We start from the raw sequence: 19846 nt of genomic DNA, 5'->3' as shown, positions 1-19846 counted from the left end.
CTATGTATTGGTATTACTTTACACCTTCAAAAGGGTCCTGGGGGAGCACCTTGTAATCTAACTCATTGATATTTCTGTAGTGAAATGTATGAATATTTATATTAAGTGAACTAAAGGTGAACAGTAAATAAGCTTTCATTAGTTTAGGGAAAGGTTTGGATCCAAAATACCAAAAACTTTAAATATCCAGAGTTTGTCAGCTTTTGGAATGGAAGATAAAAAGGATTTCAAACCTTTGTTACTTTTGTTTTGTGAATGAGGAAACTCAGACCCTTGAAAAGTTAGAGTTCCATTATATTGAAGGAAACATTTTTGATAAAGAGGAATCCTATTTTTAAGTGGGATGTTACTTAATTATAAGTTCAAAGATATTCTCATATTCTTTATTATATTACTTTTATTGAAGTGTAGTTGATGTACAGTATTATATATATTACAGGGGTACAATGTAGTGATTCACAATTTTTAAAGGTTAAACTCCATTTATAGTTATTATATTGAGTTGGCCAAAAGGTTCAACTAGTTTTTTTCATACCTGTTTATGAAACACCTGACAGAGCTTTTTGGCCAACCCAATAAAATATTGGCTATTATTCCCTGTGTTGTACAGTATATGTTTGTATATCCTTGTAGCTGATAGTTTGTATTTCTTAATCCTGTATACCTTCCCTTCCTTCTCCCCACTGGTAAGCACTAGTTTCTTCTCTATATCTATGAATCTGTTTCTCTTTTGTTACATTCACTAGTTTGTTGTATTTTTTTTAGATTCCACCAAGAAGTGTTGATGTTATTTAGTCACTAAGTCGTATCCACCTCTTTGCAACCCCATGGACTGTAGCCTGCTAGGCTTCCCTGTCCATGGGATTTCCCAGGCAAGAATACTGGAGTGGGTTGCCATATCCTTCTTCAGGGGATCTTCCTGGCCCATGTCTCCTACAGTGGCAGGGAGATTCTTTATCACTGAGCCACCAGGGAAGCCCTCCTATAAGTGACACCATACTGTATTTGTCTTTCTCTGTCTGACTTATTGCACTAAGCATAATACCCTCCAAGTCCATCCATGCTGTTGTAAATGGCAAAATTTCATTTTTATGCTTGAGTAATAGTCCATTTGTGTGTGTTTGTGTGAACCCAGTCATCTGTTGACAGACACTTAAGTTGCTTCCAAATCCTGGCTATTGTAAATAATGTTGCTGTGAACATTGGGTTAAATTTATCTTTTCAAATTAGTGTTTTGTTTTTCTCAGATATATACCCAGGAATTGTTCTCATATTCTTTAATAAATTTTGTATATTTTTATGTTTTTCTTCCTAGATGTACATTATGTTAAATATTCGAATTGTGCTAGTTGGGCTTGAGATTTGGACAAATGAAAATCTGATCAGTATGGCTGGAGGTGCTGGCGACGTGTTGTCGAACTTTGTACAGTGGCGGGAAAAGTTTCTTATAACACGTCGGAGACATGACAGTGCACAGCTAATTCTGTAAGTGATTTTTTTAAAAGGTACTCTTTATGATATGGTCAGAATAATAATTTTTGCTTTTTTCTTTTTTTTGCAATCATATTCTCTTAAAGTTTTTGAGCATTCATTTAAATGAGGAAAAAGTTTGATTTGTAGAATGAGTGCAGTGTTCTAATAAGACCTGTCTGTTGGATCTCTTGTGACCTTTATCCCACGTCCTCTTCCTCTTTCCCAGGTATACTTCCTTATTTTAGTATGGCATGTTTTCTAGTTTCTTCTTGTGAAAGGATATATTGAAAGAAAAAAGTTCTGACCTCGTTCATGTCAGAAAACGTGCTTTACAATGTCAAAACAGAATTTAAAAATTATCTCTGGTATACCAGAAACAAAATATACTTTAATTTAAAAAAATTATCTCAATTTGACCTCTGATTATCCTAGTGCTTAAGTAATTAATTGTTTCAGGGCTGTGCTTTTTCATTTGTTTTGTACATTTTAGGTTATTTTGTCAGGTCTAACATTTTTGGCATGAAATCTTTTTCCTTCAGAATTTTGAAGGCATGGCCATTGGTCTTTTGACTTCCAAATTACTGTTGAGAAGCCTTAATTCATTCTTTTTTTTAAAAAATCACTTTAGAATGGGTGAATTTTTTTGTACGTAAATTCTATCTCAGTACAACTTCACTGAGAAACTTTAATGCATTCTGTTTCCTGTTTTTTAGTATATGCCTTTTTTTTTTCTTCCTTTCTGGGAACTTGTAGGATCTGCTCTAGAGGTTCCCAGACCTCTAAATTTTCTTGATGATATGCTTTGGTGTAGGTCTTCTATCACTCATTGTGCTGTGTTCTTAGTGGGTAATTTCAGTCTTGAAAATGTAGTTCTAGGAATTTTTCTCAAATTATTTTGTAGGTGATTTCATCCTCTTTATTTTTATTCTTCATTCCTTCAAGGATTCCTTTTACTCAGCTGTTGAATTTCTTGTGGTTGTCCTCTAATTTTTTATCTTTTGTTTCCTTTCTTCTCATTGTCTTTTTGTTCTGTTTTCTGGGATATTTCCTTAAATTTACCTTCTAAGGTTTTTGTTGTGTTTCTCATTTCAGCTATCTTATTTTTAATGCTTAATAGCTGTTTTTGTTTCCCTTAAAATTTTTATTTAGTCAAATTCTTATTTCATGGATATAATAGTGTTTTTAAAGTCTCTTTGCCATCCTTCTGATATATTTTAAACATTTTTCTTTTTTCTACATAGCATTTTCATGGTACTATAATAAAACTTAAGCTTATATGATTAGTTAATACAGATATATTCCAAAAGCTTATAGCAAAACCCTCACTTAAAATATAAAAAAAATTTTATTCTTCTTAGAAATTTTCTGGTTGATAGGCTGACTTTTTGCCAAAAAATATTTTATGTAATAATTTTTCCCTCCTTCAATGTTGAATGGTACCTAAAATAATTTTTTCTGAGGTGAAATTTCCCTTGATTTTATTTTATTTTTTTTGTCATATGAGTTAATTTAGAGTAAGGCACTGAGAATGCCTACATGGATTTTTATGACCCCATAACCACAAAAGCTTGATCCTGACATTTCGATAAATTTTTAGTAAAATTGTACCCAGAAGTGCCCTCAAAGCCCGACAGTGAGTATGCCTTCTTGTTCACAAAAGACCAAAAGGAACGGACAACAAGCACTCCCTGTGCTTTGCCCAGCCACACCTACCAAGCTGTCTCTCTCTGTTTGGTCTTTGACTGCCATGTTAGAGGTGTTTCTCAGATATCTGATAATCCCTGATTGGTTGAGAATGGGATACTAAAAAGCCTTTTTTGAAGCATTGAGGACATAAATGCGGCTCATTACGGGGTGATCTGGCTAAAATGTTTCCATAGCAATCCCCTTATGTCAGTATCAGCCTCTTGTCCTGGCTGGTCAGGTGTCCCAGAGAATGGTTTATTCATTCATTTAAAAGATGTTTGTTATGTGTATAGCCTAGGCCCTTGGTTATGGCAGTGAACAAAAGAGACAGTTCTTGCTCTCATGGAATTCATACTGTGTTGAAGGAGATTTATCTTGTAAGATAAATAAGTATATATATTGGGTCAGCCAGAAATTTTGTTTGGGTTTTACCCTAACAGCTTGTAGTGTGCTAAATAACAATAAATGGTAAAGAGGAAAAATAAAGCTGAGAGGGTAGAGGCAGAAATATTGGAGGAGTGAGGTTGAAATTTTAAATAGCATGGTGAGGAAGGCCTCAGTGAAGAGATGACCTTTGTGTAAAGACCTGAAGGAGGTGAGGGAGTGTTATGGGTGTATATTGGGGAAGGCACAGGGACCAGGTCCTGAGATACAGGTGTGTTCCCGATGTTCAAGGAGCAACCTGGAGACCATTCTGACTCTTCTGTTCTCTGTGCTCCCTGCTCGCAGCCTCCTGTATGAATATGCCATTGAGTTTGTTATCTGTCTCTTTCCACTAGAATTTTTGAATAAATAAATATAATGCATTTTAGGAAGGTTTTTCATCTAAAAGGTAGAAAACAAGTTGGTTTGATATATCTAATGTATATCTTCATTTGTCTGAAAAATGAACTTGTAATGTCAACTTTCACTCTCTGAAGATAAAAAAAAAGATAAGGCTTTAATTGAACTCTGATTTTTAAAGTGCTATTTATCTTTGTCATTTTTCTCCCAGTTTTTATAGGTTTACCAATTAGTTTAAGATTACCCAAAGAAATAGGAGCAATGTGTACCTTTTTTCTCCTCAAGTACATTTTATAACTTTTCCCTGTTCTCTTCATTTAGGAAAAGAGGGTTTGGTGGGACTGCGGGAATGGCGTTTGTGGGGACAGTCTGTTCAAGAAGCCATGCGGGTGGGATTAACGTGGTATGTTTTCTTCTTGACACCTTTGCATGTTTGCATTATGAAATGTCCAGTAATCGTTTATTTCCTCTTCTAGTCCTTACAACAATATTTTGAGTGTTACAAGGGCCATAGAAGATCTGTTCTTGCCCTAGAGACTGGATTAAGTTTTCTAATACTTATTATATGATCATTAATGCCTCACTTTTCATGAATTAAGGAACAGAGACTCCATCTGAGGAAATTAAGTTAGAACCATGAGCTTGTTTTCCCATCAACCACCATGAATAATCTATTGGCGCTCCTGATCTGTTGCTTAAATGGTCGACCTCCATCATCAGTATGTTAAGTCACACCAGTTTCTTACTAGACTGCAGTGTTTACAGTCTGATGTTGGTTGCTTGCTTTATCATGTCAGCTGTCAACATGGTAGTGGTGAATCTCCTTTTGTGAAAAAGTAATTTTAGAAACAAAAAAATAATCCTTTTTGTTCAGAAACTTAATTAATACCTTCCTGTGTTTGGACAGTTTGGGCAGATCCCAGTGGAGAAATTTGCATCCATTGTTGCTCATGAGTTGGGTCATAACCTTGGAATGAGTCATGATGATGGGAGAGGTTGTCACTGTCCTGTAAAGAGCTGCATCATGAATTCAGGAGCATCGTGAGTAACTGAATTCTTTTTATTCTTCTTCCTTTTTCTTTTTTAAAACCATTTATTGAACATTTGTTTAATGCTAAAAATAAACAATGAATGTATTGCTCATCAGTACTCAAATTTCTGGGAGGAAATCATTTGCCATGTTCTGTAAAACATCAGTATAAATTTTCTTTCATCTGAATGATATAAGAACCCTACTCTAATTATTGATTAATTCATCTCATTTAAATTAATTTAATTTGAAGTATAGTTAATATAATGTGTTAACTTCAAGAGAACAGCAGAGTGATTCACTTGTAGATACATGCGTATATGTGTGTGTGTGCTCAGTCCCTCAGTAGTGGCCAACTCTGTGACCCCCTGGACTTAGCCCACTAGGCTCCTCTGTCCATGAGATTTTCCAGGCAAGAATACTGGAGTGAGTTACCATTTCCTTCTCAGGGATCATGCTGAGTTAGGGATCTAACCCACATTTCCTGTGTTTACCTGCATTGGTAGGTGAATTCTTTACCACTGAACCACCTAGGAAGCTCTATGCACACACACACACACATTCTTTTTCTGGTTCTTTTCCGTTATGAATTATTGCAAGGTACTGAATATAGCTCCCTGTGCTATACACTAGGTCTTTGTTGTTTACCTGTGTTATATATAATAGTGTGTGTATGTTAATTCCAAATTCCTAATTTATTCCTCCCCCCTGCCTTTCCCCTTTGGTAACTATAAATTTGCTTTCTGTCTGTGAATCTGTTTCTGTTTTATAAATAAGTTCATTTGTATCATTTTTTTAGATTTCACATAAATGTGATATATGATATTTGTCTTTCTCTGTCTAACTTACATCACTGAATATGATCATCTCTAGGTCCATCTATGTTGCAGCAAATGGCATTATTTCATTTTTTCTTATGGGCTCATGGTATTCCATTATATACATACCACATAAATACATACACACACGCGGCACATCTTTATCCATTTATCTGTTGGTGAGTATTTAGATTGCTTCCATGTCTTGGCTGTTGTAAATAGTGTTGCTGTGAAAATTGGAATGCATGTATCTTTTTGAATTAAGAGTTTTCTTCAGATATACATCCAGGAGTGGGATTGATTGCAGGATCATATGAGAGCTTTATTTTTAGGTTTTTAAGGAATCCTCACATTGTTTTTCATAATGGTTGCACCAGTTTACATTCCCACCAACAGTATAAGAGAGTTTCTTTTTGTTCACACCCTCTCCGGTGTTTATTATTTGTAGACTTTTTAATGATTGCCATTCTGACTGGTATGACTCATTGTAGTTTTGATTTGTATCTCTCTAATATTTAGCAATATAGCATCTTTCCATGTGCCTGTTGGTGATCTGTGTGTCTTCTTTGGAGAAATATCTATTTTAAGTCCTCTGCTCATTTTTTGATCAGGCAGTTTTTTTTTGTTTTTTTTTTAATGTTAAGCTGTATGGGCTCTTTGTATGTTCTGGAAAGTAATCCCTTGTTGGTTGCATCATTTGCAAATATTTTCTTCCAGTCTGTAGGTTGTCTTTTTGTTTTGTTTATGGTTTCCTTTGCTGTGCAGAAACTTTAAAGATTATTAAGTCCTACTTTTGTTTATTTTTTGTTTTTATTCTATAACCCTAGAAGAGGAATCCAAAAAACATTGCTGCAATTTATGTCAACAAGTGTTCTGTTCTGTTTGCCACTAAGAGTATCTGGTTTAATAGTATCTGGTTTTACATTTAGGTTTTTAATCCATTTTGACTTTATTTTTGGTGTTAGAGAATGTTCTAATTTCATTCTTTTATTACATATAGCTGTCCAGTTTTCCCAGCACCATTTATTGATTAGACTGTCTTTTATCCATTGTATATTCTTGGCTCCTTTACCATATATTAATTGACCATAACTGTGTGGGCTTATTTTTGTGACTTTCTGTCCTCTTCCACTGATCTATACGTCTGTTTTTTTGTCAGTACCATACTGTTTTGATGACTGTAGCCTTGTAGCATAGTCTGAAGCCAGGCTGTGTGATTCCTCCAGCTCTATCCTTCTTTCTCAAGATTGTTTTGGCTATTTGGGGTCTTTGTGTTTTCATACAAGTTAAAAGTTTTTTTTGTTCCAGTTCTATGAAAAATGCCATTGATCATTTGATAGGAATTGCATTGAATCTGTAGATTGCTTTGGGGAATATGGTCATTTTTAACAATACTGATTCTTCCAATCCAAGAATGTGGTATATCTTTCCATTTGTTTTTGTCATCTTCAATTTCTTTCATCAGTGTCTTATTTTCAGGGTACAGGTCTTTTGCCTTTTTAGGTAGACTTATTCCTAGATATTTTATTCTTTTTGATGAGATGGTAAGTGAGATTGTTCAGTTAATTCACTTTCTGATATTTTGTTGTTAGTGTATAGAAATGCAACAGATTTATGTGCATTAATTTTGTATCTAGCAACTTTACCAAATTCATTGATGAGCTTTTGTAATTTTCTGGTAGTGTCTTTAGGATTTTCTGTTTATAGAATCATGTCATCTGCAAAGAGTGACAGTTTTACTTCTCTTTCAATTTGAATTCCTTTTACTTCTTTTTCTTCTCTGATTGCTATGGCTAGGATTTCCAAAACTATGTTGAATGAAAGTGGTGAGAGTGGGCATCCTTGTTTTGTTCCTGAGCTTACAGAAAATGCTTTCAAGTTTTCACTATTGGGATGCTAGCTGTGAATTTATCATAATATGGCCTTTATTATGTTGAAGTATATTCCCTCTTTGCCCACTTTCTGAAGAGTTTTTGTCATAAATGGATATTGAATTTTATCAAAAGCTTTTCCTGCATCTATGGAAATGATCATATGGTTTTTATTCTTCAATTTGTTAATGTGATGTGTGACCCAGTTAAAAAAATTAGGTCATTTGTATTTTTGTGGAAGAGCTGGATTTGTCATGATTACAAATCTTGTCTTTCCTCAGGGTACGCTGACAGCTATCACCTCAGTAGGGGATTGGGACAGAAGATGGGGTTCTGGAGCTAGAGCTGGGTATTTATTTGATGGCACTTCCTCTCTGCTCAGTGGCCAATATTGCCTTATTGGAGGTGAGGTTTGGTCCCAAGTTGCCAGAGTACAAGCCCTGAGGGTTGGGTCTTAGCCCGCTCTGTTCCCTTTACATGTGTGCTACCCCCCGCTCTCAGTACCAGTACCCTCTGCCCAGAGGGGAGTAGTATTTGGGCAAGAGGGGCTGGTATGACACTTGGCATGGGTCTGGGCATGAGCTGTGGCAATCCAACCACAGAAAGAGATCCACAAACAAAGGCAGTTTTGTTTCTTTCCTAATATGTATGTATTTCATTTCCTTTTTTATTGCATTAGATAGGACTGTCAATTTTGCCTGATACTAATATACTTTCCACAGATTTTCTTTTTTGGTTGAGGTAGTATATATTTTCTATTCCTTTACTTGGAACTTTTCTTTATTCTTATGTTTTAGATATATGCTTCTAAACAACCTACATTTAGGTTTTGTTTTATAAACCAGCTTGGAAATATCTGTCTCTTAATTGAATCATTTAATCTGCTTATATTTAATATGATTACTAATGTACTATATTATGTAAATATAGATGCCATTGATTATGATACCCTTACAGCATACCACTTAGAATGAAAAATGCCAATTAAATTAATACAAATTGTAAGATGAACTCAGAGTATTTTAAATGTTTAAAGAATATATTTTAGAAAAACACATCAAATTTGCTGTGTTATGACTGTGGATTTTAGTTCCCTGCCCAAATTTTCAAGCTTCTCATTTTTGTCTCTGACCAAAGCATGTAGAGATTTTCTTTTTGGGTAGTTATTGTTTGATAATTCTAGTATCTGGAGACTTTATTGAGTTTATCTGTTTTTTTTCTCATGGTGTCTTTTCATTTTTTTTATAGTTGTTCTCATAATATCTTGTGTCTTCGTGTTATGTTTTGATAATGCATTGGACATTGTATTTGAACAGGTTTTTGTAAGAATAATTTGAGAAGTAAGATTATGTTATCCTTAGTGTATTAAATCTCCTTTTTGAGGACAAATTTCCCACCTTCTACTTCCTATGCTATTTAATGAACATTAGTTGACTGTTGGAGAAGGCAATGGCACCCCACTCCAGTACTCTTGCCTGGAAAATCCCATGGACGGAGGAGCCTGGTGGGCTGCAGTCCATGGGGTCGCTAAGAGTCGGACACGACTGAGCGACTTCACTTGCACTTTTCACTTTCATGCATTGGAGAAGGAAATGGCAACCCACTCCAGTGTTCTTGCCTGGAGAATCCCAGGGAGAGAGCAGCCTAGTGGGCTGCCATCTATGGGGTTGCACAGAGTCGGACACGACTGAAGCGAGGCAGCAGCAGCAGCAGCAGCAGTTGACTGTTAGAAGTTGGGCCTTATAAAATTTTTTAAAATTTATTTTTATTTTATGTTGGAGTACAGTTGTCTTAACATAGGCCTTTATTTTTGATGCTAGAGTTTTCCCAGATAATCAGTTGAAGCCACCTCTGTTTAAAAGGTAGATAATCTAACTTTGTAATGTAATTTTTATTATTTAAGATATTTGAGGGACTTGGTAGTATTCTCCTTACACACTGCTCTTAGATGCCTGGCCGTATGAGTGGTGGTCTTCCTGGGAGGTGTGTTTTCTAGAGACAAGTCTTTCTTAACTCTGCCCTTCAGTATTATCAGAAAGCCTCCATAATCAGAGTGCTCTTTTTTTTTTTAATTAAAAAAATTTTGTTTTTTGCTGTCCACATTGTGTGACATGTGAGATCTTAGTTCCCTGACTAGGGATCAAACCAATGTCCCCTGCATTGGAAATGCAAAGTCTTAACCACTGGACTGACAGGGAAGTCTCCAGATTGCTCTGAAAAAAAAAAAAAAAAAAGTGCCATCACTTAGAATTCTTTCTTAGGACTTCCTATTCCTAGGCTATGGGGATTAGGATGGTAGTGGTGGAATTGTGTTCTGGTTATTTCCAGATTAGTCATTAGTCATTAGTCTAAATGACAGTTGATTTTTGTGGGTCATATCCTGATAGACCACTTCCATTCCTTTTACCTTCTTTTGCATCAGTTTTATAAAACTCACTTCAATGTGATGGCAGAAATGTAGAGATGCTGTAGATTAATATCTTAGTACCCAGAGGTGATAGATAGAGAGTAGGAATGCTTTAATTGGTATTAAAGCCAAGAAAAGAGGAAGCTCATCCTTCTTGTTACATTGGTGACGGCCAAGGATGACTAGGGAAAAGAATATGTTTGTTTTATTATCCAAAGTGTTTGTGAAGGCCAACATGGAGATGTTTGTTGTTATCTTGGTTTACTAAGCTTCATAAGAAGTGGTGAAAATTTTGTGATCCTTCTCAGTACTGTAGTCAACTTCCTTGTGTGTGAAACAGATTTTTTTTGTAGATTGCTTTAGAATCACACAAATAAAACATTGTTTCTATGAGAAAATGTGTCCCAAGGACTGAATAACAAGTTTATTTCAAGTATAATCTGTTTAGGAGTGGTGCACTCTGTAGATTAAAATTAGGGACTCAAGTATAGGAAATACACACATGTATGCACAATTCCTGTGACTATTAGCTAATTAATATATTCTTAGATTATTGAAGAATGTAAGAATATACATTGTTGCACGCACTATGTTGCAGGCACTTGTATTAACCATATAAAGAACAATAATAGGAAATAAGAAATTAAAAAACGACTTGCTTGTTTATCAGATAATTATCTTATGCTCTAGTTTGACATTTCCACTTGACATCCGTTGGACTCAGACTCTTGTTGCTTCTAAAACCTGTTCCGCCCCCATCTTCTCTGTGTCAATTAGTAATAATGCCTTCTTTCTAGTTGCTGCCTCCTGTGCGATTTTCCTGCCTAGCATAGCCAATCTGGTGATCTTATTAAGACATAAATCAGATCACGTGGTTCCTGCTTCATGCTTTTCATTGTGTCACTCCCCTGCCTTATTTCACTTATCGTAAAAAGTCAGATTCATGCAATGGCCTCTTCCCACCTTTCTGATTGTACCCTCACTGCCTTACTCCACTCCAACCCTACTGGCTTCCTTATTTGATCCTTTAGCATAGCAGGCAGACTTCTTCCTTAGGGCTTTTGCACTTGCTATTTCTTCTCCCTCTAATGTTCTTCACCCCAAAAGCCAGTTTTCATTCAGTTGTCCCAGTGTTTGAAGCACTTGTTCTGACAGCTCTTTGAAAAACTCTACTCTGGTCACTCTGCCCCCAACAAAGGTCACCCCCTTTACCTCCTCACCTTTTCCCCCAGCGGCACATATCTTCTAATGTATTATTGAATTTATTTATCCATTGTGTTTATAGTCTGTCTCACTCAGTAGAATGTCACCTTCACAGGGGTGGGGATTTTATTTTTGGTCTGCTTTGTTTACTGTTTTCTCCCTTGCACAAAGAAGAGTGTCTTGTACATAATAGATGTTCCACAAATATTTGTTGAAGGAATAGACATTGTTCAAAAGGGCTCTTTCTCCTCACAATGTTCTTAAGCAGAGAGTAGCAAGAAAAAGAAGAATATGGAAAACAAGTGTTTTCATTATTGTGGGAAATCTTGTGCTAGGTCTTTACTTACTGTGTGACTGCTTTCCAGTCCTAAGAGCCAAGAGGCAGGACTGAATACTTCCTGGGAGGCTCTGGTCTGGTTAGCAAGGGAAGAGTTTGCCAAGAGGACAAGGTCTCCCAAGAAAGGATCTGTTTCTTTGATTCCCTGGATCTACAGAAGACATGGAATTGATAGGAATGTCTTCTCAGTTGTTACCATGTAACACAGTTCTCTTCCCCACGGCTGGCACCGTTGCTCAAACCAGTGAAAAGGAGATTCTTTCAGGGCACCAGATGCCTCTGATAAACTTTTAATATGACTTGAATTTCTCAAAGGTTCTTGTTATAGATGAGTGTTTCCCACTAGTCTTCAAAGTGAAAATAGCCAATGGGACTATCTAAAAATACTGTTATTGAGTAAAACAATAACTAAAAGAACTCCAGCAACACGTAGAAACACATCAAAATTGTATTTATATGAATATCACATGGGGCTTCCCTGGTGGCTCAGTGGAAAGAATCCGCCTGCAAACAATGCAGGAGATGCAGGTTCAGTCCCTGGGTCGGGAAGATATCCTGGAGGAGGATATGACAAGCCACTCCAGTGTTCTTGCCTGGAAAGTCCATGGACAGAGGATTCTGGTGGGCTAGAGTCCATGGGCTTGCAAAAGAGTAAGACACAACTTAGTAACTAAACAACAACAAAATAAATCTATAGTTCAAATTGGACCATTTCTAGAAGCCCCCATTTCTAAATTCTTAGAAATTACCATTGGAGGCAAATAAACCTCAAACTGTGGCTGAAATTCTGCACCAGTGCTTGCTGCTTCTCTTCTAGGTGATGAGATTTATGATTTTGTATTTTCTGTATCTTCTGCCATTTTATTTATTTATTTTTGGTCACACTACATAGCTGGCAGGATCTTAGTTCCTGCACCAGGGATTGAAACTGAGCACTCAACAGTGAAAGTGTTAAGTGAAAGGGTTAAGTCCTAAACACTGGACTTTCAGGGAATTCCATCTGCCATTTTATTTACTTCTTTTTTTGCAAGTAGTCAGTTTCTTTCTTTTTTATAATTTTTATTTATTTGTTTATTTTTGGCTGTGCTGGGTCTTTGTTGTTGTGGGGGCTTTTCTCTGGTTGTAGTGAGCAGGGCCTACTCTCTAGTTCCAGTGCACACGCTTCTCCTGTTGTGGAGCACGAGCTTTAAGGCCTGTGGGCTTCATTAGTTGTGGCACATGGGCTCGGCAGTTTCGGCCTCCTGGTACTAGAGCACAAGCTCAATGGTTGTGGTGCACGGGCTTAGTTGCTCCACAGTATGTGGAATCTTCTCAGATCAGGGATCGAACCTGTGTCCCGTGCATCGGCAGGCAGATTCTTTACCACAGAGCCACCAGGGAAGCCCCCCTCTGCCATTTTAAATATTCACTTCCTGTTGGTTGAAGACATGACTTAAGATTTTCAAAATGTTTAATTGCTATGACTTAAGATCTTTTTCTTTGTGTTTATTACAGAGGTTCCAAAAACTTCAGCTCTTGCAGTGCAGATGACTTTGAGAAGTTAACTTTAAATAAAGGTGGAAACTGCCTTCTCAATATTCCAAAGGGTGATGAAGCCTACAGTGCTCCTTCCTGTGGTAATAAGTTGGTGGATCCCGGGGAAGAATGTGACTGTGGGTCGCCAAAGGTCAGTGTAACATGTGATGTTTGCTTTGCAAAGTTACCTTGGGATTTGCAAAAAATAAAATAGCTCACTTTGCATGACTCTAGCATAGTTTGGATAAACTCCAGGAGTTGGTGATGGAACAGGGAGGCCTGGCATGCTGCGATTCATAGAGTCGCAAAGAGTCGGACACGACTGAGCGACTGCACTGAACTGAACTGAGCATAGGAGGTAAAGTAAAATTTAGTGGCAAAATGAAGATTGGTATTTTGCTTGTGGGACTATGTTCCTGGGGGGTTGATTATCCCTTCTTTCCTAGAACATAACCAATGGTGTCATCTGTTCTGGTGTCCAGGAAAGTGCCGTGTTTATTTTTCTATTTTTGCTACCTTCTACCATTTCTGTTATGGTTATTGAGTCATTTATTTATTTTAAAGAACGACTCAGTTTTTCACTTGGCTCTTTACTTGTAATGTTCACTATTCTGTCACTGTCAGAAACATTTATTGCAGAAACATTTGTTTAGTTGACCTCATTTCAATAGTAAATTGAAGCTGGCCCATTCTGCAGAATTCTTGGTTAACAGAGTTCTTGCTACTCAAGTTAGCATTCTCCCTCTGTTAACCTTCAGTTCACCTGCTGCTGTCTGGCTTTCTCATACCTGTTAACCACACCTAGAGCCATAAGTCTGGACCCGTCTTTATTATTAGTGTTCTGCATCTCAACCATTTTCCTGTCAAAATGGCCTATTCAACACCGCCTAGACAAGGCTTAGGAGGAAAACAATTTTTAATTACATTTAAAAATTTAAAAAAAAGTTAAATTTAAATTTTAAAGGAATTGGTTCAGTTGTGTGTAAGCTTTACTATATTCTCAATTTTTTCCACAAGTGGAATTTCTTTTTCCTTGCCTGATCACACAGTGCCTGGCTTTTGCCAGAAGACTTCGCATTCTAGAAAGGCAGTATGTTTTTCTTTGTGTGTTCGGTTTTATTTTGGGGCCATGCTGCATGGCATGCAGGATCTTAGTTCCCTGACCAGGGATCAAACCTGGGCCCTTGGTAGTAAAAGCACAGGGTTCTAACCACTAAACTGCCAAGGAATTCCCAGGCAGTATGTATTTTATGATGAAATTGTAATGGGCCGTCACTGCACTATTCCTGCACGTTAGCAACCTCTCCTTAATGTTTTACATGGTACCATCCTCTCAGTAACCCTTGGAGATTCATTATTTCTTTATACCCTCATTTTCAAGTGAGGAAAATAAAGGCTGACTAGGTTATGTTTAATCTCTAAATTAATGTTACACTGTTAGGATGACTAAGCTCTTCTTTCTAGGCATTCTCCTTAATTATTTTATATGTTTTGATTTCTCCTGTTTACTTCACTATCAAACTAACTGAAATAGTCTGTATTTGCTTTTTGAACTTTTGTACTACAAATTACTCTAGAAAAAAGTACCTCTTCCCCTTCAAATATCACAGTTATTTTTCTTGGTATTGAAATTTCAAATAGTAAGCACAAGCAAAATTCCCTTCATACTTTTATTTCTTCCATATATTTTTTTAACTTCCTTCTGTGGTAATTATTCTTATAAGTTTAGTGTGTTTCTCTACAGATTTTATTCTGTGTTTATAGACTTATGTACAGTATGTATATTTGTATCATAATTGGGTTTGTTTTAGGATTTTATCTTTTTTACATAAATAAAATCTGACTTAGTATGTTATGTAGAATTTTTTTCTATTAATATATCCTGGAGATTTTTTTCCATGTCATTGTTATTTGCACATAATCCTTTGATCTGTTGACTAATATTACAGTATAAGGAATATATTATGATGTATTTTACCATACTCTCATTAAAGACAGTCACTCACTGTACTTAGTATTTTTTTGTAGTGAACAGTATATCCTTGTATATGCCCTGTGTATGTGTGTGTGTGTATATATATATATGTATATATATATATACAGAAGTCTAAGATAATTACATAAAGGTAGAATTATTGAATTGAAAAGCATGTTTTTTTAATTTTATTAGAGACTATCAAGTTTCCTGGAAGAAGGGTGTGTTGGTTTGTACTTTTGCCAAAAGAATGTCGTGGCATTTAGTGCGCCCCGCCCACCACCCCCCGATAATTTTGTAACTGAGCAAGGTACACATTTTACTCCTGTTTCAAGATTTTCATCATATAGCCCCTCTATGTTCTATTGTTTTTTTCTAGCATTTTTGTAATTTAAATTTTTTATATAAACTCTATAATTGGTGGGGGGTTGTCATGTGGAGAGTACAAAACCATTTAAAATGGTACTTTCACCATAAACAAAATTCCTGTATACATAGTCTGTTTCCTGATTCTCTTTTCTTTTATGAAGCTATCTGTCTGTCTTACATAGTATTTTTGAAAAAAAAAAAACTAACAACTTTACTGAAGTATAATTGAATACAAGGTAAAAAAAACCCCAAATTCGGACTTAGATAAGAAAAGGCTTTATTCAGAAGAAAGACTGTTGTAACAGGGAGAATATGCTGATCTCAGAAATCTGGAAGCATCTAAAAATCAAACAAGAAGATTTTTCTTTTGTAGGGTAAAGGTGGGGCAAACGTAGATAAGCAGAATCTTTTACTGGGAAGCTGGATAAGCAAGGGCAAATGCCCAGTGAGGTCTCAGAGGAAGTTGTCCTGTGGTCTGGTGATTTCCAGGAGAAGCTGATAAGGGGTGGGGATACTTGTCCTCAAGTACTTGGGGGAGGGGCAAGTATCACCAAATATATTTTTTTGTGCAGACAAGTAGAGTTCAAGGGTCTACAGGAAAGAAAGAAGCCTCACTAAAGTTTGGTCAAGACAAAGCAAGAAGAAACAGGCAATTATGAACACTTGTCAACAATGAACTGCACCTGTTTAAAACATGGAAGTTCTTTTTAAAAATTATTATTATCATTTTTTATCTTTATTTTGATTTTCTTATCATATTGCATGGCATGTGGGATCTCAGTTTCCTGACCAGGGATGGAACCCATGCCTCCTGTGTTGGAAGTCTCAACCACTGGACCTCCAGGAAAGTCTCCCTTAAAACATTTATTATTGCTGTTATTTTTAATTTATTTATTTTTATTATTTTATTTGTTCTAATTTTTAAATTTGTAAAAGTTTTTCTTTCTCTTTTTGCCACACAGCATGGCATGTGGACTCTTTGTTTCTTAGTTCAGTTCAGTTCAGTTCAGTCGCTCAGTCGTGTCCAACTCTTCGCGACCACATGAATTGCAACACGCCAGGCCTCCCTGTCCATCACCAACTCCCAGCGTTCACTCAGACTCACCTCCATCGAGTCAGTGATGCCATCCAGCCATCTCATCCTCCGTCGTCCCCTTCTCCTCCTGCCCCCAATCCCTCCCAGCATCAGAGTCTTTTCCAATGAGTCAACTCTTCGCATGAGGTGGCCAAAGTACTGGAGTTTCAGCTTTAGCATCATTCCCTCCAAAGAAATCCCAGGGCTGATCTCCTTCAGAATGGACTGGTTGAATCTCCTTGCAGTCCAAGGGACTCTCAAGAGTCTTCTCCAACACCACAGTTCAAAAGCATCAATTCTTCGTCGCTCAGCCTTCTTCACAGTCCAATTCTCACATCCATACATGACCACAGGAAAAACCATAGCCTTGAATAGATGGACCTTTGTTGGCAAAGTAATGTCTCTGCTTTTGAATATGCTATCTAGGTTGGTCATAACTTTCCTTCCAAGGAGTAAGCGTCTTTTAATTTCATGGCTGCAGTCACCATCTTTGGTGATTTTGGAGCCCCCAAAAATAAAGTCTGACACTGTTTCCACTGTTTCCCCATCTATTTCCCATGAAGTGATGGGACCGGATGCCATGATCTTTGTTTTCTGAATGTTGAGCTTTAAGCCAACTTTTTCACTCTCTACTTTCACTTTCATCAAGAGGCTTTTGAGTTCCTCTTCACTTTCTGCCATAAGGGTGGTGTCATCTGCATATCTGAGGTTACTGATATTTCTCCCGGCAATCTTGATTCCAGCTTGTGTTTCTTCCAGCCCAGCGTTTCTCATGATGTACTCTGCATAGAAGTTAAATAAGCAGGGTGACAATATACAGCCTTGACGTACTCCTTTTCCTATTTGGAACCAGTCTGTTGTTCCATGTCCAGTTCTAACTGTTGCTTCCTGACCTGCATACAGATTTCTCAAGAGGCAGGTCAAGTGGTCTGGTATTCCCATCTCTTTCAGAATTTTCCACAGTTTCTTGTGATCCACACAGTCAAAGGCTTTGGCATAGTCAATAAAGCAGAAATAGATGTTTTTCTGGAACTCTCTTGCTTTTTCCATGATCCAGCGGATGTTGGCAATTTGATCTCTGGTTCCTCTGCCTTTTCTAAAACCAGCCTGAACATCAAGAAGTTCACGGTTCACATATTGCTGAAGCCTGGCTTGGAGAATTTTGAGCATTACTTTACTAGCGTGTGAGATGAGTGCAATTGTGCAGTAGTTTGAGCATTCTTTGGCATTGCCTTTCTTTGGGATTGGAATGAAAACTGACCTTTTCCAGTCCTGTGGCCACTGCTGAGTTTTCCAAATTTGCTGGCCTATTGAGTGCAGCACTTTCACAGCATCATCTTTCAGGATTTGAAATAGCTCAACTGGAATTCCATCACCTCCACTAGCTTTGTTCATAGTGATGCTTTCTAAGGCCCACTTGACTTCACATTCCAGGATGTCTGGCTCTAGGTGAGTGATCACACCATTGTGACTCTCTGGGTCGTGAAGATCTTTTTTGTATAGTTCTTCTGTGTCTTCTTGCCACCTCTTCTTAATATCTTCTGCTTCTGTTAGGTCCATACCATTTCTGTCCTTGATTGAGCCCATCTTTGCATGAAATGTCCCCTTGGTATCTCTAATTTTCTTGAAGAGATCTCTAGTCTTTCCCATTCTGTTGTTTTCCTCTATTTCTTTGCATTGATCGCTGAAGAAGGCTTTCTTATCTCTTCTTGCTATTCTTTGGAACTCTGCATTCAGATGCTTATATCTTTCCTTTTCTCCTTTGCTTTTCTCTTCTCTTCTTTTCATAGCTATTTGTAAGGCCTCCTCAGACAGACATTTTGCTTTTTTGCTTTTCTTTTCCATGGGGATGATCTTGATCCCTGTCTCCTGTCTCATACCCCTTATTATTTCCCAATCCTCCTTATGCCATCACTGATCTGCTATCATTGTACTACAGATATTGCTGTCATTAGTGTGCATTTCCTAGAATTTCGTGTAAATGGAATGACTCTTTTTATCTAGGTTCATTCACTCAGCATAGTTATTTTGAGATTCATCCATGTTGAATGCTACTGTGTCAGTGGTTCATTCCTTTTTATTGTTGCTCATCATTGAGTAGTATGGAGATACTACCTGCTGTTTATCCATCTGTTGATGGTTATTTGGGTTGTTTGTACACCAAGAGCTGCTGTGAACATTCACGGTCAAGTCTTTATATGGATTTATGTTTTCACTTCTCTTGGGTAAATACCTTGGTGTGAAATGACTGGGACATATGGTGGGTGTATATTTGACTTTCCAAGGAACTTTCAAACTGTTTTCCAAAGTGGTTTTACCATTTCACATTCTTGCAATCAGTGTACCTGAGTTCTAGTTCTTTTTAAGTCATTTCTTCCACCTCATATGGTCAGTCTTTTCAATTTTGGCTTTTTTGTTAGATGTGAAGTGGTGCCTTACTGAGGTTTTAATTTCCTTTTCCCTGATGACTAGTGATGTTGAACATGTTTTCATGCGCTTATTTGCCATCTCTATTTTCTTTTTTGGTGACATGTCTCTTGAACTCCTTCCTGCCTTTAAAAATTGGGTTGTTTTCTCATTATTGAATTTTGACAGTACTTCTTATGTTCTAGATAACAAATACTTAATCAGATATATGATTTGCAAGTATATTCTCCCATTCTTTTCTTTTAAGTACTTTAACAGTATCTTTTGATGAGTAGAAGTTTTATATTTTGATGAAGCCAGTTTGTGCCTAATGGGTTGTGCTTTTCATGTTGTATCTAAGAAATCTTTGCCTAATCCAAGATTGCAAATGTTTTATCCTGGAAGCTTTGTCATTTTAGGTAATGTATTTATTTAGGTTTATGATCCATTTTGACTTAGTTTTTTTGTATGGTGCATGGTTTTAGATAATTTTACAAATTTTCAGGTTTTTATTATGAAATAATTACAAACTGACAGAATGTTGCAAAAACAGTCTGAAGAGTCCTATGTATTTTTCACCCACTTTCCCATAAAGGGTGACAAATTGTTTAGTGATAGAGCCAGTACTCTTGCCTGGAAAATCCCATGGACAGAGGAGCCTGGTAGGCTGCGGTCCATGGGGTCGCTAAGAGTCAGATACGACTGAGTGACTTCCCTTTCACTTTTCACTTTCATGCATTGGAGAAGGAAATGGCAACCCACTCCAGTGTTCTTGCCTGGAGAATCCCAAGGACGGGGAGTCTGGTGGGCTGCCATCTATGGGGTCGCACAGAGTCGGACACGACTATAGTGACTTAGCAGCAGAGCCATATCATATCAGTGATACTGACATTGGTAT

At 37.0% G+C, this 19846-nt stretch overlaps 1 protein-coding gene across 1 annotated transcript in view; it reads left to right on the top strand.

Moving 5' to 3' along the window:
• The window catches only part of ADAM9 (ADAM metallopeptidase domain 9), a 92687-nt gene that overhangs the window by 35312 nt on the left and 37529 nt on the right, over positions 1–19846 (top strand). Inside the window, exons 9-12 of the mRNA XM_005897532.2 lie at positions 1316–1485; positions 4264–4345; positions 4850–4983; positions 13103–13274. Of these exons, the coding sequence (XP_005897594.2) occupies positions 1316–1485; positions 4264–4345; positions 4850–4983; positions 13103–13274 (558 nt within the window). The remainder of the gene's footprint in view (positions 1–1315; positions 1486–4263; positions 4346–4849; positions 4984–13102; positions 13275–19846) is intronic.

This window comes from Bos mutus, chromosome 27, assembly GCF_027580195.1.
Source record: "Bos mutus isolate GX-2022 chromosome 27, NWIPB_WYAK_1.1, whole genome shotgun sequence".
Lineage (NCBI taxonomy): Eukaryota > Metazoa > Chordata > Mammalia > Artiodactyla > Bovidae > Bos > Bos mutus.
Note: the sequence above shows the minus strand (reverse complement) of the source record. Positions and strands in the feature narration are given on the sequence as shown.